The 21,244-nt window shown below is 39.6% G+C and overlaps 1 protein-coding gene across 1 annotated transcript in view; it reads left to right on the forward strand.

Moving 5' to 3' along the window:
- The window catches only part of SHB (SH2 domain containing adaptor protein B), a 59,773-nt gene extending 38,749 nt beyond the window's left edge, over positions 1–21,024 (forward strand). Inside the window, exons 4-6 of the mRNA XM_058827080.1 lie at positions 5,364–5,535; positions 9,693–9,812; positions 18,130–21,024. Coding sequence (XP_058683063.1) covers positions 5,364–5,535; positions 9,693–9,812; positions 18,130–18,313 — 476 coding nt within the window. The 3' untranslated portion in view covers positions 18,314–21,024. The remainder of the gene's footprint in view (positions 1–5,363; positions 5,536–9,692; positions 9,813–18,129) is intronic.
- The last annotated feature ends 220 nt before the right edge of the window (positions 21,025–21,244 follow it).

Below are 21,244 nucleotides of genomic sequence, written 5' to 3' on the forward strand. Positions count from 1 at the left end.
GTTGAAGAACCCTTCCTGTGTAGCATACCTATTAGTAACCAAGAGCAGAAGGAGAGGAAATGCTCCTTATCAAGCTTGGAATAGCAGCCAAGGGAGGGGAGAGTGTGTGCAAAGATGCCATTCTGGAACCTGAACAGGCTTGAGAAATGGACTGACAATAGGCTTACAAAACCTAATGAGAAGAGACTTGCATTGGGAGCAGACTAACCCCCTGCAGTGATATGGACCTAGATCTGGTTGACTTGCTAGGATACAGCTTTGATAGGAGGGGCTTTAGGAGTCCTGGGGGAAAGTGGCCTAAATGTGGCTAGCAATGCTCCTCACCATGACGAAAGCTAAAACATGTTTGTCTGAATAGGAGCAAACTAGTGGATGAATCAAAGTGACTGTTCCTCAGACAAAGTGACTGTTCTTTTTCCTATTTCTTGAACTATGCATAGTGCTGTGGCAGGATTCTGATATAAGAGGGATGTTGATAAACATTTTTGTTAGCACACAGCCAACAAAATGACAAGAAACTGCAGCACATGACACCACATGTGAAGAGATGCTGAGAGAACTGGGCTTGCTTAGCCTGGAGAACAGAAGACTTTGGGTGGGACTTAATGCGCACTTTCTAATGCCTGTGAGGAGATCCTCAATAAGATGGAGCCAGTTTCTTCACAAATAAGCAGGTGTGTGATGGGAAGATGAGATATAAGATGAATCAGGGAAGGTTCTGACTCAAGTTGCTTTTTTCTCTGCAAGAACAGTTAAGCATTGGAAACAATTATTCAAGGAGCTCTTGCAGTCTCCATCTTCATATTTTTTTCATCCTCTGGGAAGAAATGACTGCATAAACAACCTGATCTGGTCACATAACTCCCCACACAAGGTTGCTGATTGTTTGCTACCCAGAAGTGATTTTTCTTTCAAAAACCAACAACTTCATTGCTTAATGATGCTGAGATACAAGCTGTGGCACCAGTATACATCTGCTGCCGGTGAGATCACTCTTCACAAACTTCTCAAATAGTAATACGGCAGCTAGAGAGATGGGACTATGAGTTTTAAAAGTTTGGTCTTAAAGATATATATATAAAAAACATACATGTTTTATATGTGCATATGTAATCGTAGACATTATCCTTCACATATTGGTCATATTATATGAAATCAATAAGTTTTAATTCTTTTGGAGTTTGTCTTAAGCTGTGTATTCATCTTTGTGTCCACTTTTTTGGTCTTTATCGGGTAAATTCTGAAATAGGGTGTTTCTGAGTTGTTTTAAAATGAAGAACCTGAGTTTTGTCAATGTTTTTCTTTATATCTACTTTTCAGCTTTTACATGTAATTGTAAATTAACAAGGTCAGCTCAATACAAGATTTTATGATTGGCTTATGTGTAATATTTCAGTACTATGCAGTTACAAAAGCACACAGAGCAAAATCTTACTTTACAGAATTAATAGACTAAAGAAAGGTTTAATTATATGGTATTATGATATGGTTGGATTACTTCCAAGTTCAGCATGGAGAATTCTTATTTAAAAAAACAAGAGTAAACACTTTTTGAGATTAATTAGATTTCTCTCATTACATCTGCCATTCATTACAGATTAGTTAGTTTCACAAAGAAATGTCCAAGGATTGGCTACAAGCATAGTTGCAAGCTGCTGTTTCATCTGGTGTCACCAGCATTCGTCTTTGTCCTAAGAGTAGTAAATGTTTAAAATAAGGAAAGTCTGAAGTTTGAAATGGTGGAAAGTTTGCAATGAAGAAGTATTGACCCTCTGCTGAGATGTATGAAGTGCTCTTCTGACTTATTTGGTGGTTCCACAGTGGAACCTAGGAAAAGGTTTTTTCAGTTCTTAGCTGAAGTGGGTTTTTCTGAAAAGTGCAATGTTGGTCGAACTACTAAAAATTTTAGCAATGGGTTAGTCCTGCTTTACAGGCTCACAGTTTCCATCTCCCAGTTACATGGAGATCCTCTGCTGAAACTTTCCTATTTGAGAAATTCATCTGCAGGGAACAGCAGACATTTGTTTTTGCAGATGCGGAGACTTATGCAGCAAATGTTTTTGATTTGTCAGGTGACAGACCGTAGAAACAAACCAAAATGGCAAGCAACACTGGAATTACCATGAACCTAATTACTCATGCAATTCTTTGAAGGAAAAAATATTGTTCTTCTGCCATGATTTCAAGATGTGTTGCTGGAGCATAGCTAAAACCTGTTTATCTCCAACCTGGACTTTGAGATTTGTCAGAATGAAACTGCACAAGATTTGAAATGTGCTGAGGCTGAGTGTGTCTGTGCTCTGACTCCAGAGGGTGGGGCTGGAGCTGGTGTCATGCTGGCACTGTGGATGGAGCAACGTAGCCTATGGATTTTGCTGTGCTAAAAGACATGTCACTCTGTAGCAGAAGTGGAATGCAGCATTTTGACTCTCTGCAGCTGGAGTTCTTTCACAAACAAATTTATGGTTGTTTTATTGGAGGCTGTACAGCTAAAATGTGTTTTTGATGGCTTTTATGGGAAGCAAGCAGGTCTTGTGAGAACTCCTACTGCACTGGGCAGACTGGTTTGCCCAGAATTGAGGCTGGCAAAGTAACAGGAACAAAATAGCTTCCAGGTACACAAGTCTCTAGAAAAGGAGATAACACCAGGGAGAGCCCACTGGATAGGTAGAAGATAGTATGGGTATTGGAGGGCTCATTCAAGAATGTTGCACTGATGCTGGCTTCCACAGAGTTTATGAGAAATCTGCCCTCTTCAAAGTGCCATGTGGGCACAGGAAACCTCCAGGTAAAGGAAATGCCTGTGAAGTCTCTAAAGCAAATCTTAGTATTGCTTTACAATGTATATTTCCCTCTCTTATAAAGAGTGTCTCAATGGTCAAGAGGGTCATTTGGTAGTAGTTTCCAACACTGATGATGGGGCGGTGGAAGGAGGAATTAAAAACGCCGGACTTTTTCTGACTTCTACTGCTTCTGCATGGAAAGGTGTTGCCAGGACCCTGAGGGACTTAAAGCAAAGGAGTGCTGGCATACTGCTGTCACCGGAGTATGTCAGAAATTACAGAGCCGTGGAAGAGAGGCCACATGGAAACTGTGGAAGTGTCAGGTATTGCAGTCGGTTCCATAACTGCAGTGGCTGAATATGCTTTACCTTTGTTTAAGAGAAGATTCATAGCAGCCAAAACTCAGACCTGTAATTACAACATTGGGTGGGCAGGTACCTGGCTGAGTATCATATTTGTCACTTTAATCTGTCTGGATATCCCTTCAATACTGCTTCTTTCTGACAAATTAATTCACAAACAAATGGAAAAAAAGAAAAAAGAAAAAAAAAAAAGGAAGTCCAGAGACATGTCTGAACTTTTCAAACAGAGAAAAAAGCCCTAACATTCAAAAGCATCTGCAGTTTAACTTCATCTGGTTTTTGGAGAATAGTTTCCTACCTCTTACCATCATGTTAGTGACTTTTTACACAAGCATATAGAGCTTAAAAGAAAAAAGGGAGTGTTTTTAAACTAAAAGAGGAGAGATTTAGATTAGATGTTAGGAGGAAATTGTTTAGTCAGCAGTGGTGAAGCACTGGAACAGGTTGCCCTGTGTGACATTGTGGATGGCCCTTCCCTGGAACTGTTCAAAGCCAAGTTGGTTGGGACTCTGAACAGTGTTGTTTAGTGGATCACTAAACACTAAATCACTGCCTGTGGTGGCATCTCCCTGCTCTTAGGGCGTTGCAACTAGATAATCATTAATGTCACTTCCAACTCAAGCCGTTCTGTGATTCCGTGTTGTAAAGATATAGCTGTTAACAATCAGCACGGAGTTGGTTTTGTGAATTTTTTGGAGTCTGAAACATGTTCCATATTCAGAAGATGGCAATAAGCTCACTGGTTTTCAGAGAGTACCCAAGTTACAGCTGGGTGTTTTTCTTAGAGTTAAAATAATAATTCTGCTCATATATGTCACAGGCAAGTACCCACATGCAATGTTTCTCTTTGTTACGCTAATCAGCTTTCATTATCCAATAATGAGGCTAAATCTGAGTTTATATTAAGAAAGAATCAGCATATTTCCACCATGCATACTTAGGAATGTATTGAATACAGTTACCCCAAGTTTGCAATAATAAAAATTGTGCCTACTTTCTCTGAGTAGAGGGGGGATTTGGAAGTGTGCTAAGCTTCATGACAAAAGCATAAATAAATTTTTGAGAAAGAGCTCCAAAACACTTTCCTCATCCAACATGTCGCTGTGCATTTTCTTCTTGAACTTGAACATTGCAGCTATCTGCTTTAAAACAATGCTATCAACCGCGTGCCTACTTGGCTGTGTGTTACAGTATATTCACTTCTAAATGCTTGAGGCCTATAAGTTTTGTAGGGAGTGCCTTCAGTTTTCCTTGTAATGTTTTTCCCCAGTATTGCTGTTGAAACTCACATTGGGGCTGATTGAGCAATTTGTGCTTGTGAGCACTGTGATTTTTACCTCCTGACAGTGAAGGTTCTCTTGTCTGATCCTCGCTAGATGACCTTCAGATACAGTAATCTGCAGCTGGGAGTGTTAGTTTTTGACCATAGACCCATAGAGAGCAATGTGGGTGGATTCTTTCACTGTTCCTGTCAACATTCTGTCCTTTAATTTTTTTATTTTTTTTAAATTGTAGCTTTGTGGAATCTGCAAGTGTAGAATGAGGATATTGACATCATTAGTATGTGCTTGGCTACAGGTGTTGCACTGCTCTAATAAATTACAGTTTTGAAAAATAAGTTGTATTGCCTTTCTTTGAATAATGTAGTTAGTGAGAGAAATTATGAAAGGCTATGTTTCTTTTTTGTCTCTGTTTCCTAGACTTTAAAGGCACAAGCTTTGTGCCATTAGCGTGTGAGTGGATGCACTGTTAATTCTTTGCTGCTTGACAGCATTTCTGATATGGATAGATGGGTGTTCACTGCCTGATTTGCCTCCAGATCACTGTTAGGATGATACCACATAACCTGAGGCAAACTGATGTTCTCACTTACTTGCCTTTGGAGTTATGGCAGGTGACTGAAGGCTTGTTACTGCTACGTAACAACATCATCTCTAGAGGATCAAAGTATCAAATGTCAAGATAAGCAGTAGTTATTGTAACAAGGTTTAAAAGAGTAAAACAAGGCTTTTACTGGAAAAGCAAGAGAATTTTAGGACTGTGTACTCTGCATAGTAAGAAGCACTTTATGTGATACATGTAACTTTGTAGATAAAGCATCTTAATGCTAGTGGGCATATGTTTATTCTCTGCGGGGTGTGAAAACCTCTCTAACTGCTACAACTCTTTTGGTCTTTGCTAACCTTGCCTGGAAAGGTAATTAATGTGTGTCTTGCAGCCCAGTTTAATGGAAGTGGGAAACGGCAAGCATCTCCTTCTTCCTCAAGTGACCAGCACAGGCAATTAAGAGCACCTGGAGGAGGATTTAAACCCATCAAACATGGCAGTCCAGAATTTTGTGGGATCCTGGGAGAGAGAATAGATCCAACTATTCAGCTGGAAAAGCAGATGTAAGTAAGCACAGTAATTGTTCTCTAGCTCTTTGCCTCCCCACTTACAGGGGCAGCAAGTGTCCAGATCCTACTGTCCACCTTCCCTCCTCAGTATCCCCAAAGACCTACTCTTCCTAATCAGGTGGAGTGTAAGTAATTTTTGTGGGAGAACAAAATAGTGTTAAACAGGAAACTCATCTCAGGAACAGGGTATTTTATCTGTCAAGTGTGTGCAGTTACTCCATTTTCAACCTTGTTGTTTATACTGCATTAAGGAAAAAGAAGCTGTATATCACATTTAACCAAATTCTCTTTAAAGGTGCATGAATCCTATATATTTGTGGCTGCAGAGCATGTTTCTAGTACATCAGATTTGCCTTGCATTTGGCTGTGATTCTTCTCCAAACCACTTAAACAGCTTTCAGAAAGCAGATTGTTATTTCTACCCTTGTGCTGTCAAACTTGAGAGTGGTATTTAGATGCACTTCTATCAGCACTAAATTCAGGTTCTGGGAGAATTCCCTGTAATGAACATCTGGTATCCACAAGAGTAGCCCGTATCCTGCCTCATTCTTGCCCTTCTTTGAACAATTTGGACAGACTGGCTTGTGGGATGGAATGACCCGCTGTCCTGTATCATACCAAAGGTGCAGCCTCTGAAAAGGGACCAGAATTCCTGCTACACAGAGAAAAATCCTCATGTGGAGCAATTTACAACAGTTATAGTGATATTCCTGGGCATTGAGAAGCCAGTGGATTCATGAAGTAAAATGAAGAAACTGTGTCTTGAGTCGCTGAAGTCAGTCCACTCCAGAAACCATCATTCTGGATTAGAGGCAGACTTTATTTGCACTGGAGAGGGAGGGCATAATATGGCATGGATGTGAGTATGCACTTTGTGAGAATACTTTGTTCCTTAATGCTAGTGGTATTGGGAGGATTAACAATCCTTTTACACTTCAAATCCTCAGTAGGAGGGAGTCCTCTCCTAGTGTATGAGAAGAGGTAGTTCCAGAAATTGCTTTCCTTTGACATGTTATTTTTCAAGCAGTATTTGGAAACTTAAGTTTGAAACAGATAATAATATCATTTGCATGTTGTTGTGTTTCATCTAATCAATCTCAGCCTTTGAACCATCTGCCCATTGACTGATTGTATGTTTATCTCCAGTAGAGGAAGTAGCAACCATTATTGTGAATGTGATGTTGTTAGGTAAATAACTAAATAACTAAATAGCTGTAAATTTAACTATAAATTTAGTTCTCCAAGTTGGGAAGTTCCAGCTCACCAAATGCTCGCCCAGTCCCAAATACATTTAAAATTTCCATTTAAACTGCAGGAAGCTGAGTTTCTGTTACCTAATTCTTGACGCATAAATATATTATGGCATCATTCTGTCTTTTAGTATAACTGCAATTAAATGTTACAACTGAAAACTGCAGGTCTAGTTTTTCCTTCTTAAGTATTCAAATGCCAGTGACATGAGGTTATTTTTGATTCTTCAGTATGATGGATCAAACCTCAAATGCATGCACAGTTAACAGTGATGCATCAGAAAGTGCAGGAGTTTAGATTTATTTTACCATTGATTATTCATAATAATTCAAATTACTCAGGTTTTAGTAGTGTGAGACATCTCCACAACATATGCCAAACCCTTCCTGCTTTTTCTGCAAAAGTGGAGTCTGTTTTTGCAGAAAGATCTAAAGGAAAGGATGCACACAAATTGGCAAGTGAGTGGTTAGATTAGGAAATTCTCTAAACAGACAGAAACACCAAGGTGTGTTAGTATATTAAGAAAATATTTTAAGTTTCTTGTGACTGAGGAATCTGTAACTATGAACTTACTAACTCATGGACCCAGGGGAATCAAAGTAATTTGTTCTATTTCCTCAATAACAGTGTAAAGAAAAAGCGTGTTCTGCTGTTTCCATTGTCTTATTGAAAGTGAATCCCTCCCAGCCTTATAATCAAGATCTGGTTTCCTGTTTTGCTCTAACTCAGAAACAGAATAGTGTTGTGCATTATATAAGCTGTAACAACTTATTATACTTACTGTATAGTTGCTGCTGCTCTTCTGTCTTCAGTGGAGTTGTGGCCCCTCAGTGGCTGAAACCTGACCATTGACCAAGTAAGGGATGTCTGGAAGAGAATTCTGTAAACCACAATCAGGGTCCTTACAAACCTGGGAGGAGATCCTGTTAAGGGTCAAAGTGTGTGATTATGTTAGAATTTTCTTTCAGGTTTACATTGTGTGCCTGTGTTTTCCAGGGTATCTTAGAAGACATCCCATACTTTTGCACTGGTGTCTTTCACAAGCTGTCATTGCACATTTTAAGGCCACATCACTGATGTTTGAATCTTTGACGGTTTTTCACAAATGTTTATATGCTGAATTTAAAAAATAAGCACACCCAGGACAAACAGACCCAATACAGTTGAACAGCAAATCACTCAGGAACTCAAAGCTGATTATTGCACTTTGCTCATCGCACTAGGTAGCTGGAACAGGAGCAGAGTGTCCCAATTACGTGAGCATATGACTCACAAACAGTTGCACTTCTGGATACTGCTGTTTACTGTCAGGTGTAGCCACAAAAGCTTCCAGACATCACATCTGAATCTGATATTATCAACAGTTTTATTTTCAACTCTGAAAAGCAGGTTTTTCTTCCTCAAACTAGCCCTGTGTTCTTTTTCTATTTCTCTCTGAATATCAGAGTCTCTGAATATCTCCTTTATTTTGGTACGGTAATATTTCACTTTTGTTTTATTTGGCCCTTTGGGAAGAAAAGAAAATAAAGATAATTGCAACTAATAGGAAAAGTTTTTAAATTCTCCCAAATCCATTTCTTGATTCACATCTGTGTTACTATTATTCTCTCACACACAGAAGGCAGTCTAGTCTTTAAATTGCTTGTTAAGAAATATCTTTCACCAGCAAATATCTAATGGGAGATGAGGAGGAGACTGCCTGAAATAATTTGCATCTGTGTCTGCATCTTATTTGTGAGGTGATGAAGCTGTCAGGGCCTCCCTTTCTAGTCTGTCTTGAATATACAAAGTATAACCTCTTTTTAGTTCCCTCTTATGCAGACTAGGCACCAACATTTTTTTTTAGCACATTCATTGGATTTTACAATGGAGACACCAGCACAAGGCAGTTAAGAGCATGATTGCTGTCAAAGATATTTATCTAGTCTTTATTCACCTATCTTTTAGTTGGAGCATCTTTCTTAGAGTAAGAACAAATGGAATAAAATCATTTTACGCAAAGCAAGCAACAGCTCCTGGTAAGAACAGACAGAGAGTGCTTCTGATGTGTTCATTGTCTTGCTTAGGCAAATGTGGTAGTGTCAAATAGTTTTCCAAAGTGCACTTGGCAGTTGCAGGGAGGTAGAGATCTTCCTCAGAGACATGTTTGGCACAGTACAGAGACATTTCATTGCTCTGGAAACTCAGGGAAGGGTCAAAGTGCTTACTTGTGGAGTCTGAGATTTTGAAAGCTGATACAGAGCAGCATGGACTGAGAAGCTTCGTTGTCTGCACTGGCTAGTTTAATGAAAGACCTGCCTCTCCTCTCCCAATTTCCTTTTTTCCCCTCAATTGTTCTCATCCACTCCCCAGATCCACTAGAGATTTGTATAACGCTCCAGAGTTGCCACAGCTTTGTGTAGAATGTGCCTTTTCAATAGATCTTCAACTTTATTACTCTTCTCCTTTTTAAAATATTTATTTTAGCAAATGTTTTCCATTATTAACTGTCTATATTCTCCATTTTCCATCTTCTGTTTCTTTGCTTTTGTTGTTTTTTTTATTTTGTATATTAGTTTTAAAACTGATATATCCCAAGAATGAAATAGAGCAAATGTGTATATCATGGATCTGTTTCCAAAACAGATTATAATGTGTTGCCATAAGTGAGAATTTCGTACATAGAAAACCAATCCTATTGCGTGGTTTCCTGATCTGAGTTTTTCCCCTCAGCTGACAGGAACTGTAAGCCTCCACAATTTGTAATAACTTCATCTAGTGCTTTTCATCAATAATATATTAGATTTTAAAGGTATCCATGTGCTGTTGGTAACAATTCATACCTTAAAAAAATAAGCAGTGAAAGCAGTACGAATGTGGGAATATTTGTGTGTGTATTAACCTCTTTGCTTTTTTTCTAGATGGTATCATGGAGCAATCAGTCGGACAGATGCAGAAAACCTGTTACGTTTATGTAAGGAGTGTAGCTACCTTGTAAGAAATAGTCAAACAAGCAAGCATGACTATTCTCTTTCACTGAAGTAAGTACTTGCCAGAAAAACATAGTAAATGTATTTATAAGCCCTAGCTTCTGTGGTGCCATATAGGAAGATGATCATTATTTGTCGCTGTACTGTTTTAGCTCCGAAGGACTCCAGAGTGTTTGGGATTGCATGATGCATAGTTACAGTCACTGAATTAGCGTCTTCCTATCTGGAAATGTTAAGAGATTTTTAGTCTTCATTTGCTGTCCACTTAAATAAATAAACTTGGATTAACTGGGTTTTTTTTTCTGGTTCTAGTTTGAAGTGCTCCTGCTGCTTCTGCTTTAGGCTGAACGGTATTGTTTGGAGATTTTATTCCTTTTGTTTTGTGCACTTTACTGGAGTAAAGCTGTACAGCTTTTCTTCAGTTCTTCGAAGTAAAAAACCCAAGATTAATGATGAAACATCTACAGAATTAGGAGATGAGCAGTATTCCAGTCTTAGCACTGCTCTGAATTTGCCTTATATAGCGTAGGCTGAGCAGAGTATGTTACAGATGTTGTCTTCAACATACCATAAAACAGATTTGCAGAACAGTTGGGGTTGGAAGAGAGGATCAAAGATCATCTAGCCCAACTTTCCCACTCATGACAGGATAATAAATTAATTTCCTTTTCTAGCTGAGGAAGATTGTCAAGGTTTTCTGTGCAGGAGTAGAAGAAGCCCCTTGACCTTGCTATAGGCTGTACAGGTGCAAAGAGAAATGTTTCCTTTCTTTCTTTCCTGAAGGATGGGGTCTGATGTGGAGCCTAACCTTCCAAGTAGGTCTGGGGTCCAAGCTGACTTGCCCTTTTCACTAGCATTACTCCTGCCAGTTTGGCTTTTATGCCATTTCTCCACAGGTCTATTCTGAAAAATACATTTTACTGCTGAGATGATGGTGATACCTGGTTGTAACAAACAGTTTTAAAAATAGCACCAAAGCTGATTCTTTTTTTAATAAGTTTAAAATTCCATTCTAGGATTTGAGAAGAAAAATATTTTGTAGGAATGTGTTTTAAATCCTTATTTCTCTGCTATTATTTTTGGGATCTCTCTGTAAAAAAGAGGTTTGCATTGAGCTGGAACATACCTTCTTTAAAGTTGTGTGTCAGTTCCTGTTGTCCCTTGTAATTTGATCTGTGTATTCTCTAATATTGGGGTCCTCTAGACATTTTCAAACACTGAGGCATGAATGGCACAAGCTTTGGAATAAATTTTCCCTCAGGCTTAAATTTTCCCTTCAAGTCTTGGAATATGACCTTTTTTAAAAAGAATTTCACTTAAGTCTTGCATCAGTTGAGTGATTTTTGTTATTCAGCCAGACCACAACTTCCAGAGGGAAAGGTGACAGTTAAATTATATTTTGCTGTATTGGACAGCTGAGTTCATGCCTTTAGTATCCTTTTGTGGTCTCTTTGCACAGAACTGCAATGTTCCCATTGTCTATTAGGTGTGTTTGTGCTTCTCAGGGACCTTTACTGCCATGTGTGAGTCAGCTTTTTTTTTTTTCCGGTTAAATGTTTCATTTCTGCTTCAGGGGAAAAGTAAGAATCACGCCCTGATTTTGTACTGAGATTAAGTAACAGTCATTTAAAATCTATTCTTCTGTTTCATGTGACAAGTTTTTTTCAAGCTTTTTCTAAAAATAAAACAAAAACAAAAAGCAAACCCAAACTACTTCACTCTAGTTTTTGAGTTTTCTTTTCTCTAGTAGCAAAAGATTGTTTCCGAAAATACAGCAGTAAGAATCTACCCAAATATTGCCTGTATTTGAAAAGTGAAAAGATGGTAGAACTTGCTCATTTTCATTTTATGTAACTGAATATTGCATAATGGAGACAACTCTGAACAGCATTTTTTCCAATAGCAGGAAACCTTTTTGTGTTCTGTGGACATTGAGAGGGTCAGACAGGCTTAACTTGCATGGGGAATTTGTGTGAAATATTTGTCTAATTCCAAAAATTATCATTCCAAATAAGATGAAATGAGCATGATAGTAGCTTCATTGCTAAATTAAACTTCATCTGTGGATAAAACAATTATTGAGGTAGTTTAATTCTTCATGTCAATGTCTGTCACTTTGAGATGCTGTAGTTTACCCAGTGAAATTTAATTGCATGTGGATTAGCTATCTCTGGGGGCATCAGAGAAGATCTTATTGAAGTACACATTTGTATTGTTCATCTCAGTTAGAAACAAGGAATTGGTATTGTTGGTGACAAGTGTTTGAAGCTAAAATCATCTTTCTATGGATTGGGATCCAAAGAGCTAAGCCTCATTGTCAGCGTTGTTTAAATTCTGCACAGCTGAAGAGGGATAGATGATCTGCTTTCCCAGAACAAAATTATCCCAAAGGCAGGAGGGGTAGCTGTGCATACTCTTGAATCTCGTCTATCAGCCCTGGATTGTTCCCTTTGTTTCCTCTTTTCTGTACTCCTTCAGGGTTGTAGATACTTGGCTGGCTCATACTCACCCACTCTTTCCTTAAACACAGTTATAATTACAGAAGGCTGGGTAAGAATTAGAGACCCATACTCCTGGTAACTGTGCTATGACCAGAAATTCCTGGCCGCTATTGAAATACCTAGTTTCAAATTCCTTGTCTGAGATTCGTTCTTTACTAACAAGCAGACTGGTGAAAAAGATAGAAGTAGTTGTTCAAATCAGAGGGAGAGACATTTCTGACTTGCAAATGTTCCAGCAATTATTTCAGTGAACATCAAGCTCACAGAGGTGCCTTCCTGATGTAGCAATAGAACAGGATCTCAGGATGGGGTTATCACGTTTCAGTCTTGCTCAGTGAAGGCCAGGCACCAACTGGGCTGTACTAGCTAATCCTTTCAGTCAGGATTTCTCTCTCCCAAGGCTCTTGCAGCAGTGTGCACCGGTGCCCACACCACTTCATTTCCTGACTCATATTTTACTTTTGGGAAATGTGACTATTCTTAATTTTAGATAAGGATTATCTCACAAGTGAACTAAATGTGCAGTCTGTGAGCAAAAACAGTAACAGGCATTGCTTTCTGTTCTGTCAGATGGTTCCTGCACAATCACAGCCACTGGAAGTACAGAGCTGAATTCAGAGAGGGTGGTGCCTTTTGACATCCTGATCCTGTGGACTCATAAACAGGCATGTGGTTTCCCTGAATAGCAAAGGAAACTGCAAGCTATGTTGTTTTTTGATGTGGTGGGTTTTTTTTTGTTTTGTTTTTTGTTTTTTTTTTGTCATTACACTCTGTAGAAGAGATCCTGATTTCCAAAACTGAGTACATAAACTTTGGATAGTTCTGGATAAATGCTGGACTTGCACTTTCTGTTGATTTTTGTTCTCAGAAGTAACTCTAGTAATACTAGTAAAAATTACAAGTTTCTTTCTGTCAGTACACTTTACAAAGAGGTCATGGGATTTTTGATGTGTCTCTAAATTACCAATTGAATAAAAATATTTAGAAATGTATTACTACTAGGCCATAATGGTAGGGTCCTGGCTATTAGCAGAGGCCATGGATTCTGTCACTTCTATGGAAAATGCAACAAGCTAAAGATTCACCCTACCTTCAAAGCAGCAGATAGGAACTGGTTATAGAGAATGGAGCCCGGGCTCGTAGTGATCTTCACATCTTGGGTGCAAATGAACACTTCTACACCTTGTTTGTTGGGGAAGAGACATTGTTTATTTTATCATGGAGACAGTGTCCCTCAGGTGTAGAATGGTAGTACTGTGTATAATGCGCTTGAAAAAGAAGCTGAAACAGGAAAAAAACAGTTCATAGGCCAGCCTCTTAATGTTTCCAGTAAATGATTTTTCAATTTTTTTCTTATTGTCTGGGGTTAAGTAGTGAATCTTTATTTTTCAGAGGAGGTTTTATTTTATTGCTGCTGTACATTGACATGAAACATTATAGGCTTTTTTCAAAATAACAGCATGTAATACAAGTTAAAATTATGAAATGGAAAATCATTTCAGAACGGGAAACTAACAACATATATTTCCTACATTGCTAGATTTTTTTTTTCTGATGCAGTTGCAAAGTTGTTGCTTTTTTCTTTGTGCAAGTGACGTTTCATCAGAAAATCTGTTCTGACAAAACAGTGCTTTCTTCAGCAAAAACAGGTTCAGAAGACTTGGCCAAACTTTCTGATTGTGAGCACTGAATCATGTTTCAAAGCCATTAGTATTTCCTGAAAAAAATACTAGGTTTAATATCTAATTAATATTTATTAAACCTGCTTTTATCACACTTCATATGTAACATCAAAAAAGCATGTTCTGATTAACTGTCTGCCCAATTCCTTTCCCATTCTCCCTGGGTTTTGAAAACTGAAAGAAAATATGTGAGGAGGTTGCAATTCAAAGTCTCCTGCTGTTATGGTTGTACTGCCAAACATTTTAAACAAGGTGTGTCTGACTTTTAGTTATGTGTCAAGTTTGTGTCTGTGTAAGCATCTGTGCTTGAGAGTTACAAGGAAATTTGGTGTTGGGATCAGCAATTAGCATTTTTTTTCTGTATTTGAAACTGATGGGAATGGTTGCTAAAAGGAAAGAAAGGGTAGAATATTGTCTCTAGTAGCAGTGGTTTGTCACTGTTTTCCCTCAATTGAATGAAAATGTGGTGAACAATTATTGCAACATTTGAAAAACCACAAAGGCATTCAGAATTCACACAGTAACAATACCACACGCCTTAGTTCAGGTCCCAGCACCTTCTCTTGCAAAATGTGTATGTCTTGTTTCTTCAAGGCATAGGGTGTCATCGGTGTTCACGTATATGAACTTGGGATCACTGTTTGGGTTCTTTTCTTTGAAAACCTTGGGGCTGGCAGGTTCTAATAGTTATTGCTGAGCTGAAAAACAGGCATTCCAAAATCAGGACTACTCAGTCAGGCACTTGTTCAGGTAGATTCCAACAGTGCTTCAAACACTGAGCAGAAACTTACAATCACTTCAACCATGAAGCCTTTTTCCCTATCATTACCTGAAAATTCAGTGATCTCTTTGCATACTAAAATCAGAGCTTAGATTGAAAGTGTTTGGAGGAGAGAAAGTGGGAGTATGACTTCCAGGTTCCTTTTTGAAATGGTCCCTGTAATTCTAGTCATTGGCCTAGCAGCACTGCTGTTAGTCAAGTGCAGATGCATTTTGCCCTTACCTGTTACTAAAGGCACTGATTCTCTGAGTCCAGGCATACCAGAAGAGGGGAGACTGTGAGACAGGCTTTCAAGACAAATAGAGTAGGTGAGACCACAGAAGGATCCTTAGTGTAGATGTGAATAGTTTCACAGAGTAGTTTACAGTTGAAAGTGTTTAATTTGAGGACATGATTTCAAGCTGCTAAGTTGACTTTCTTCCAGCTTAATTTGTTCTACGTTACAGACGATGAGAATTGTCTGTTTTGATACATCTGCTTGCAACCAGTCACAGTTCATTTGAAACAGGGAGGGCAGATAGTACATTCACAGCGTAACTTTAGGAAACTGAAAGAGGAAAGGGAGTGAAGGCGGAAAATACTTGAAAACGTAATCTTTGCTTTCATCCACCAAGCAGCCTGCAATAATTCTCAGTTTAAAGACTTCTGGACATCCAGAAAAGTAGCCAGGCTAGAAATGAGGTCTGTCACTAACAATGTGGTATCAGCTGCAAACACTAGCAGTAACAAGTATCTGAATGTTCTCACCTCTCAGTTCTCCTCCTTTCTGAACAGAAAGAAGGTGTGTGAGATCCTGCTAAGCTTTGAAGTCAGTTTCACATGCTTTCCAATTGCCCAGGGAGATCTAGGTGTGAGTGGACTTCTGCAGGTGTCTAGTCCAATCCTTTGCTCCAAGCAGTACATACTTATAAGGTTGCTGAGTGCTTTAGAAAACCTCTTCTCACCTGCCTTATCCTGGTTCCCAGGCTCTAGGACTCTTAAGAGGAAGAAGTCCCTGTGTCCAGTGGGAACTCCCTTGCAGCTTATGCTTGTTGACTGAGAAATTTCTGTTTTCTCTGTAACTCTCCCTTTTAGGCAGTGGGTGATTCCAACCTGACACCCTCCATTTCACTTTTTCTTCTCCTGGAGACTAAACTGGCACAATTCCCTCAAGCCTATTCTCCTATGTCAAGTATTCCCATCCCCAGACCACATTTAGTGGTCCTGCTCTGGATATGCTCCAGTATTGACATCTCTTTTATTATGGGACAGCCCTCTCACCAGTTACAGATGCAGCCTCATGAGCACGCTGTAGAAGTAGTCACTATCTTCCAGCAGCTGGCTGCACTTTGCTGTGGAACTTAGGGATGCAGTAGGCCTTCATGGGCAGATCATTGAATCATTCTCCTTTCCACCATGTGCCCTCCCTACTGCAGTTCCTTTTCTGGCCCCTTGTGCCCCACCTTGCACTGCTGCTTGGGTTTGTTCCATCCCAAGGACAGAAGCTATAGATTTGCCTTGTCTGTGTTCCTTTAACCTGCTATTCATAACTTTTAGCTCACATTCTTTCTTCCCTCACCCTCACAAACAGTGTGGCCTTCCAGAAGGCTCACCTGTCAGGATATGAAGCAGAAATTATTTTTGTGTAAGCTCAATTACTATGCGCTACACAAACCTGAATATATACATAGGTCCTTCTTGGGGAAGCAACAGCTGTCTGTCATGAATACATGGCTTGTAGCAATTTGTTCATACTATGTGCATTGTCTTCCTCTTCAAAAAGGCTTGTGCTTTTTCCTTTTCTGCGCTAAAGTGCACTTAAAAAATTGTTCTCCTGTCCTTGCCATACTTCTGAAATTAGCATGCACCTGTGATTCCATTAATGTATCTGCATACTTCTAAGTCATTTTGTAGCAAAGGAGATTCATAGTGAACTGAAGAAAGACAGCAATACATCTGTCCTCATAATAAGTATTTAAAGATGTCGCTCTTATTTAAGGGAAATAATTTAGAGATCAGTTATGACTTGAAAGATATATTTTCCCACTAAGAAATTTATATATAAGGCAAGATTTTAGGCAGGTAGAGCCATAATTACAGTGCCTGGAGTGGTTTCTGCGCACCAGAAAGGTTCTCTTCATCAGAGAATTGAATACACCTGAAAGATAAAAGCTTGGTTATGATACAGACACTTACAAAGGGAACACTGCACGTGCTAACTAGAATATGGCAGATTTCAGAGGAAATGGTTTTAACATAATTTGTTTTCCTGCTGCAGCTTTCTGTGTCATCTTGAATTGTGTTTCTTTGCTGACACAAACCAATTCCAGTTTTAGCGCTACTGTCTCTGTCCCTGGACACACCTAGAAGAAACAGTGGCTTGGAGCCAGAAGGTTAGGGATTTACTTAAAACAAGCTGTAAAAATCTTCCAACCCTCATTTAACATGTTGACGTGTAGGAGCTGTTCTTTGTGCTTGTGTTGGTCTGGCTGAACTGTATACTTTTAAAGTGTTAGCCTATTTGTTAAGTTAAGACAGCAGGCACTGTAGAGTCACTTCTGGGAAGAGCTGAGGCCAGCTTTACCTCTGGTGCTGTACGGCAGCGTGGGTGCTACCCGTCTGAGTGGAATTATGTTGGACAGGTTGCTTTGCCAAGAGCAGGCAGGGCAGTTCCATGAGTTCCCTGATACTCTTCTCCTGCCTGCCTAATCATGAGGCTTCCCTCAAAGAGAGTGTCTGCAGAAAGACCACAGGACAGCAGCCTTTGCTCAGTATAGTGCTCAGCCTAGTGCAGTATTATGCCATGAACCTTGGGGACATGATCACCTGGAGAAGTTTTCCCATCTGAAGCCACCAGATTACACATGGAGATGTGGTCTGGACAGTTGCAGCCAGGGTGGAATGGGTAAGGTCTGCCCTGAGGCATCTACCCACAGGGTGGAACAGGACAGGTCTTGTCTAGCTGAGCAAGGTTCATGGCCTGCTTGTGCCTATGAAGGGACCTTCAGGATTCTGACAGGCCCACACCAAAGATATTTGGGTCCAGAAGTAATGGCTGGCTATAGTGAAAATAAGTGTTCATAGGAAAATATTGAAGGGGCTGGAGAGAGGTGCCATGGGGAGGAAGTGGGTTGTCTCCTGGCACACCTCTGGATCCCTTTCTGTGTGAGACAGCCTTGCATGTGGATCAAGGCAGCACAGGTGCTGGAAACGAAATACTACCTTAGGCTGCCTTTGTGGTGAATTGTCCATGGGGGTTTGCAACTCGCAGTTGGAAACTGAGTCTGGCCTCTGTCTTGGCCTGCCATCCAGCAGCTACTGGCATTTTGTTCTCCTACTTTTCCCTCCATAAGGAGAGCCTGTCATGGTACTGTGCCCCTCTTCCCTATGGACAAGCATGAACTTACACTTTGCTTTCCTTTCAGGAGCAGTCAAGGTTTTATGCATATGAAGCTGACGAAAACCAAAGAGAAATACATCCTGGGTCAGAACAGCCCTCCCTTCGACAGTGTTCCTGAAGTCATCCACTACTACACTACAAAAAAGCTGCCTATCAAAGGAGCAGAACACTTGTCCTTGCTCTACCCTGTGGCTGTACGGACTCTCTAATAACCTAGTCTCACCCCTTCCTGTGGATGGGCGGTGAGAAATTCTGGGTTGCACAGAATTCAGAGCTTGAGTCTATGATGGAGAGAGGCAGCCTTTAGTCTTGTGAATGTGGGCTCTCTGCAGAGTTGTCTATGGGACTGTGTGTGTGATACACTTGTGCTGCAGCATGCCTCTAGAACTATATTGCTGCCTAAGAAAAAGAATACTTATTTTAGTGCAGGGAGAGCAGATAACCTTCCCAGACCTTCCATGTGAATGAAAGTGCTTCCCAACAAAAGTTCTTCCTTTGAGAAGAATCAACAAGTTCTTCTCAGCATTAAAAAAACAACTTTTATTCTCTTGCTACCCTGAGAAACTTCTCCATGAGAAAGAGTAACCTTACTCTGAGGGACCCTAGGGTGTTCTTGATGGACCTGAGAAGGAGCTGCTTAGCAAGCAAGTCTCTGGCTCTGGTTGCATAGCTTGATGGGTTTGGGGTTTTTTTAATGCAGTTTCTTGGGGTAGTCAAATATTGAACTTCTGTTAGACACACAATCTTAAAAGAATTTTGTGAGAGCAAATCATGGTCAATTACTTATGAATAGGGGATGTAATTAAACAGTAGTTTGTTATATATTTTTATCCTTTTTGGTACAATAATCTCTTAATGTTTACTGTCTTCATTTGCAAGTCTCATTTGTAGGTACAGGCAGCTAATTCTGTTTGGGGCAGTTACACCATAATGTTTTAAGTAGTTAGGAAAAGTAATTTTGATATGTGGGTTAGTATTTATGCATGAGGGTGGTCAAAGGCTTTTATAAAGCTTTAGTAGGCAAAATCTTCACTTGCTCATTCATCTGGATCAAACAGCTGTCCTAGTGATGTAGCAGGCTAACATGTGTATCACACTGCCTTTCCACAAGATGGCTTTAGCAGCTGTGAGAACTGCAGTATGTAGCAGAGCAGAATTTGTTTTTCTGGTCTACCAAGGCATTCTTAAGGCACAGCCTCATTGGCACCTACCTTCTGGCCAGTGCTCTTTTTCACCATGAGCAGAAGCCTGCCTCCTGCTGTATTTCAGGCAGTCAGCCAGAAGCACTGTGGAAGCTGTTCTGTATCTTAGTCCTGCCTACTCAGTGCCCATCCACTTGGGACATATTTTCTACATGCTCTGTGTGCTCATTCAGTGAGATAAGTGAAAAATTATAATTGTACACAAGCTGGAACTCGGGAATCTGTAGCCTTATAGTCCTCGTGTTGTGCCATCTCCCACATATGTCTAGAATGTTGTGCATTGACCCATCAGCTGGTATAGTAGCAAACTGGTTATATGCAGGTTATGTATTTTACAGACAGCAATAGGACTGTGAAATTGTGTGCTATTTAATTCAGCTTTCTTAGCTACTACTATTTTTTAATGTATGCTTAGAAAGAAGTGCAAATCTGAAAATTGTAATGGAATAACCACTTACTGCCTGTAAAAGTAGTGCTTCATGGTATTGTCTAATTTGGTAAGAACCTCAAGGATAACCCATATACTGTCACTGGTGCTAAATATTCTGTTTCCTTTTAAGCCTGCCTTATTCTTTATACGGCATCCAATGCAGATTGAACAGAAGTTGATCATATGTATATGAAGAGCCCAGTGTCATTCTGTGCAGCAATGGTAGTGGGTCAAACTATCTGTCTCACCCAGAACTGGAAGCTGCATTGAAATGAAAAATTTTCCAGTTTTCCGAGGAGGGTGGCACAATGGAGGACAAAGAGACAACATTCCTCTCCAAGTGAAAACAAACATCCCCTTTTCATGTGCTCACCTACCTGCTTTTTTTTATTTTCCTGAAGTCTTTATTCTCTTAACATCACCCAACTGACAAGAGCATACAGGCACTTTTAAGTTATTATATTCTCTCACCAGAGTAGGAGTTTATGAAGGTGGCGGAGTTCACACAGATTAGGAATCAGGTGACATCTGCTCTGTCTTGGGTCTTGGCCTTTGTGGACTCAAGCAACACTATCATGCCTTTTGGGACAGAAATATGTCATATTTCTTCTTTTGCATGTTGATTCTGGCATGATTGCTGTTCCATGGTCCATTTTTCTTCTTAAAAGGGAAAAAAAAAGTATGCTCCTACTCTGTCTAACAGCAATTACTAGTAGAAACCAATAGCATCATTAACCAAGGCCTTGTTTGGCTTCCTTAAGCACTTTGTTTTTAATTCATGGGGATAACTATTGTACCAGGCCTTTCTTGTCATGGGTCTGATCAAAAGTCAGATGAAGCCAGCAAGTGCCATTTCATTGCTGTCTGCAAATTTTTGGTTGGGATCCATTGCTTCATACAAATCATGTGAATATGCATCGTACAGAGGAGTATACTGCTTATTACAGCTTCAAGGATCAGATCAAGGTTCTTGGTTCAGCAAGAAGAAATCATCTCAGAACGTATTGGTTGTCCATGGGAAGGTTTTTTTATTATTTTTCTAAAAGACTTTTAGAAAGTATTCAGTAATTGCAGAATAAATAAACCAGGATTTTGTTTGCACTGTAATGTTGTCTTTGTTTATTTAAGTGATTGTATGATATTTTTCCATTGAAGGAATATTCTTCCCAGATTTTTTAATGTACAGTGAAAATGCAGTGTGTTAACAGTGTGTAGAATTGCGTATAGGTGGAAGATCTTGTAGTGATCATGCCTATATAGCACATTAAAAGTTTATTTTAAAAAAAAATATAAACCTCTCCCTTTTCTTCCTCTGATTGTCCTTGTGTACTCAGATTGTCATGAACAGCTAATAACTGAAGTGGCCTTTTAGAACAACTTGTGTTTGTGTCTTAACTGTGTTGTGAAAGTAATCATTAGGTTGTAATTGGAGTACGGAGAATCATGTCTCAGTTCTACCCTGACTAATTCTCTTGATAATGTGCACCTTTACAAGGGTTGACATGGGT

Source organism: Poecile atricapillus, chromosome Z (genome assembly GCF_030490865.1).
Source record: "Poecile atricapillus isolate bPoeAtr1 chromosome Z, bPoeAtr1.hap1, whole genome shotgun sequence".
NCBI lineage: Eukaryota > Metazoa > Chordata > Aves > Passeriformes > Paridae > Poecile > Poecile atricapillus.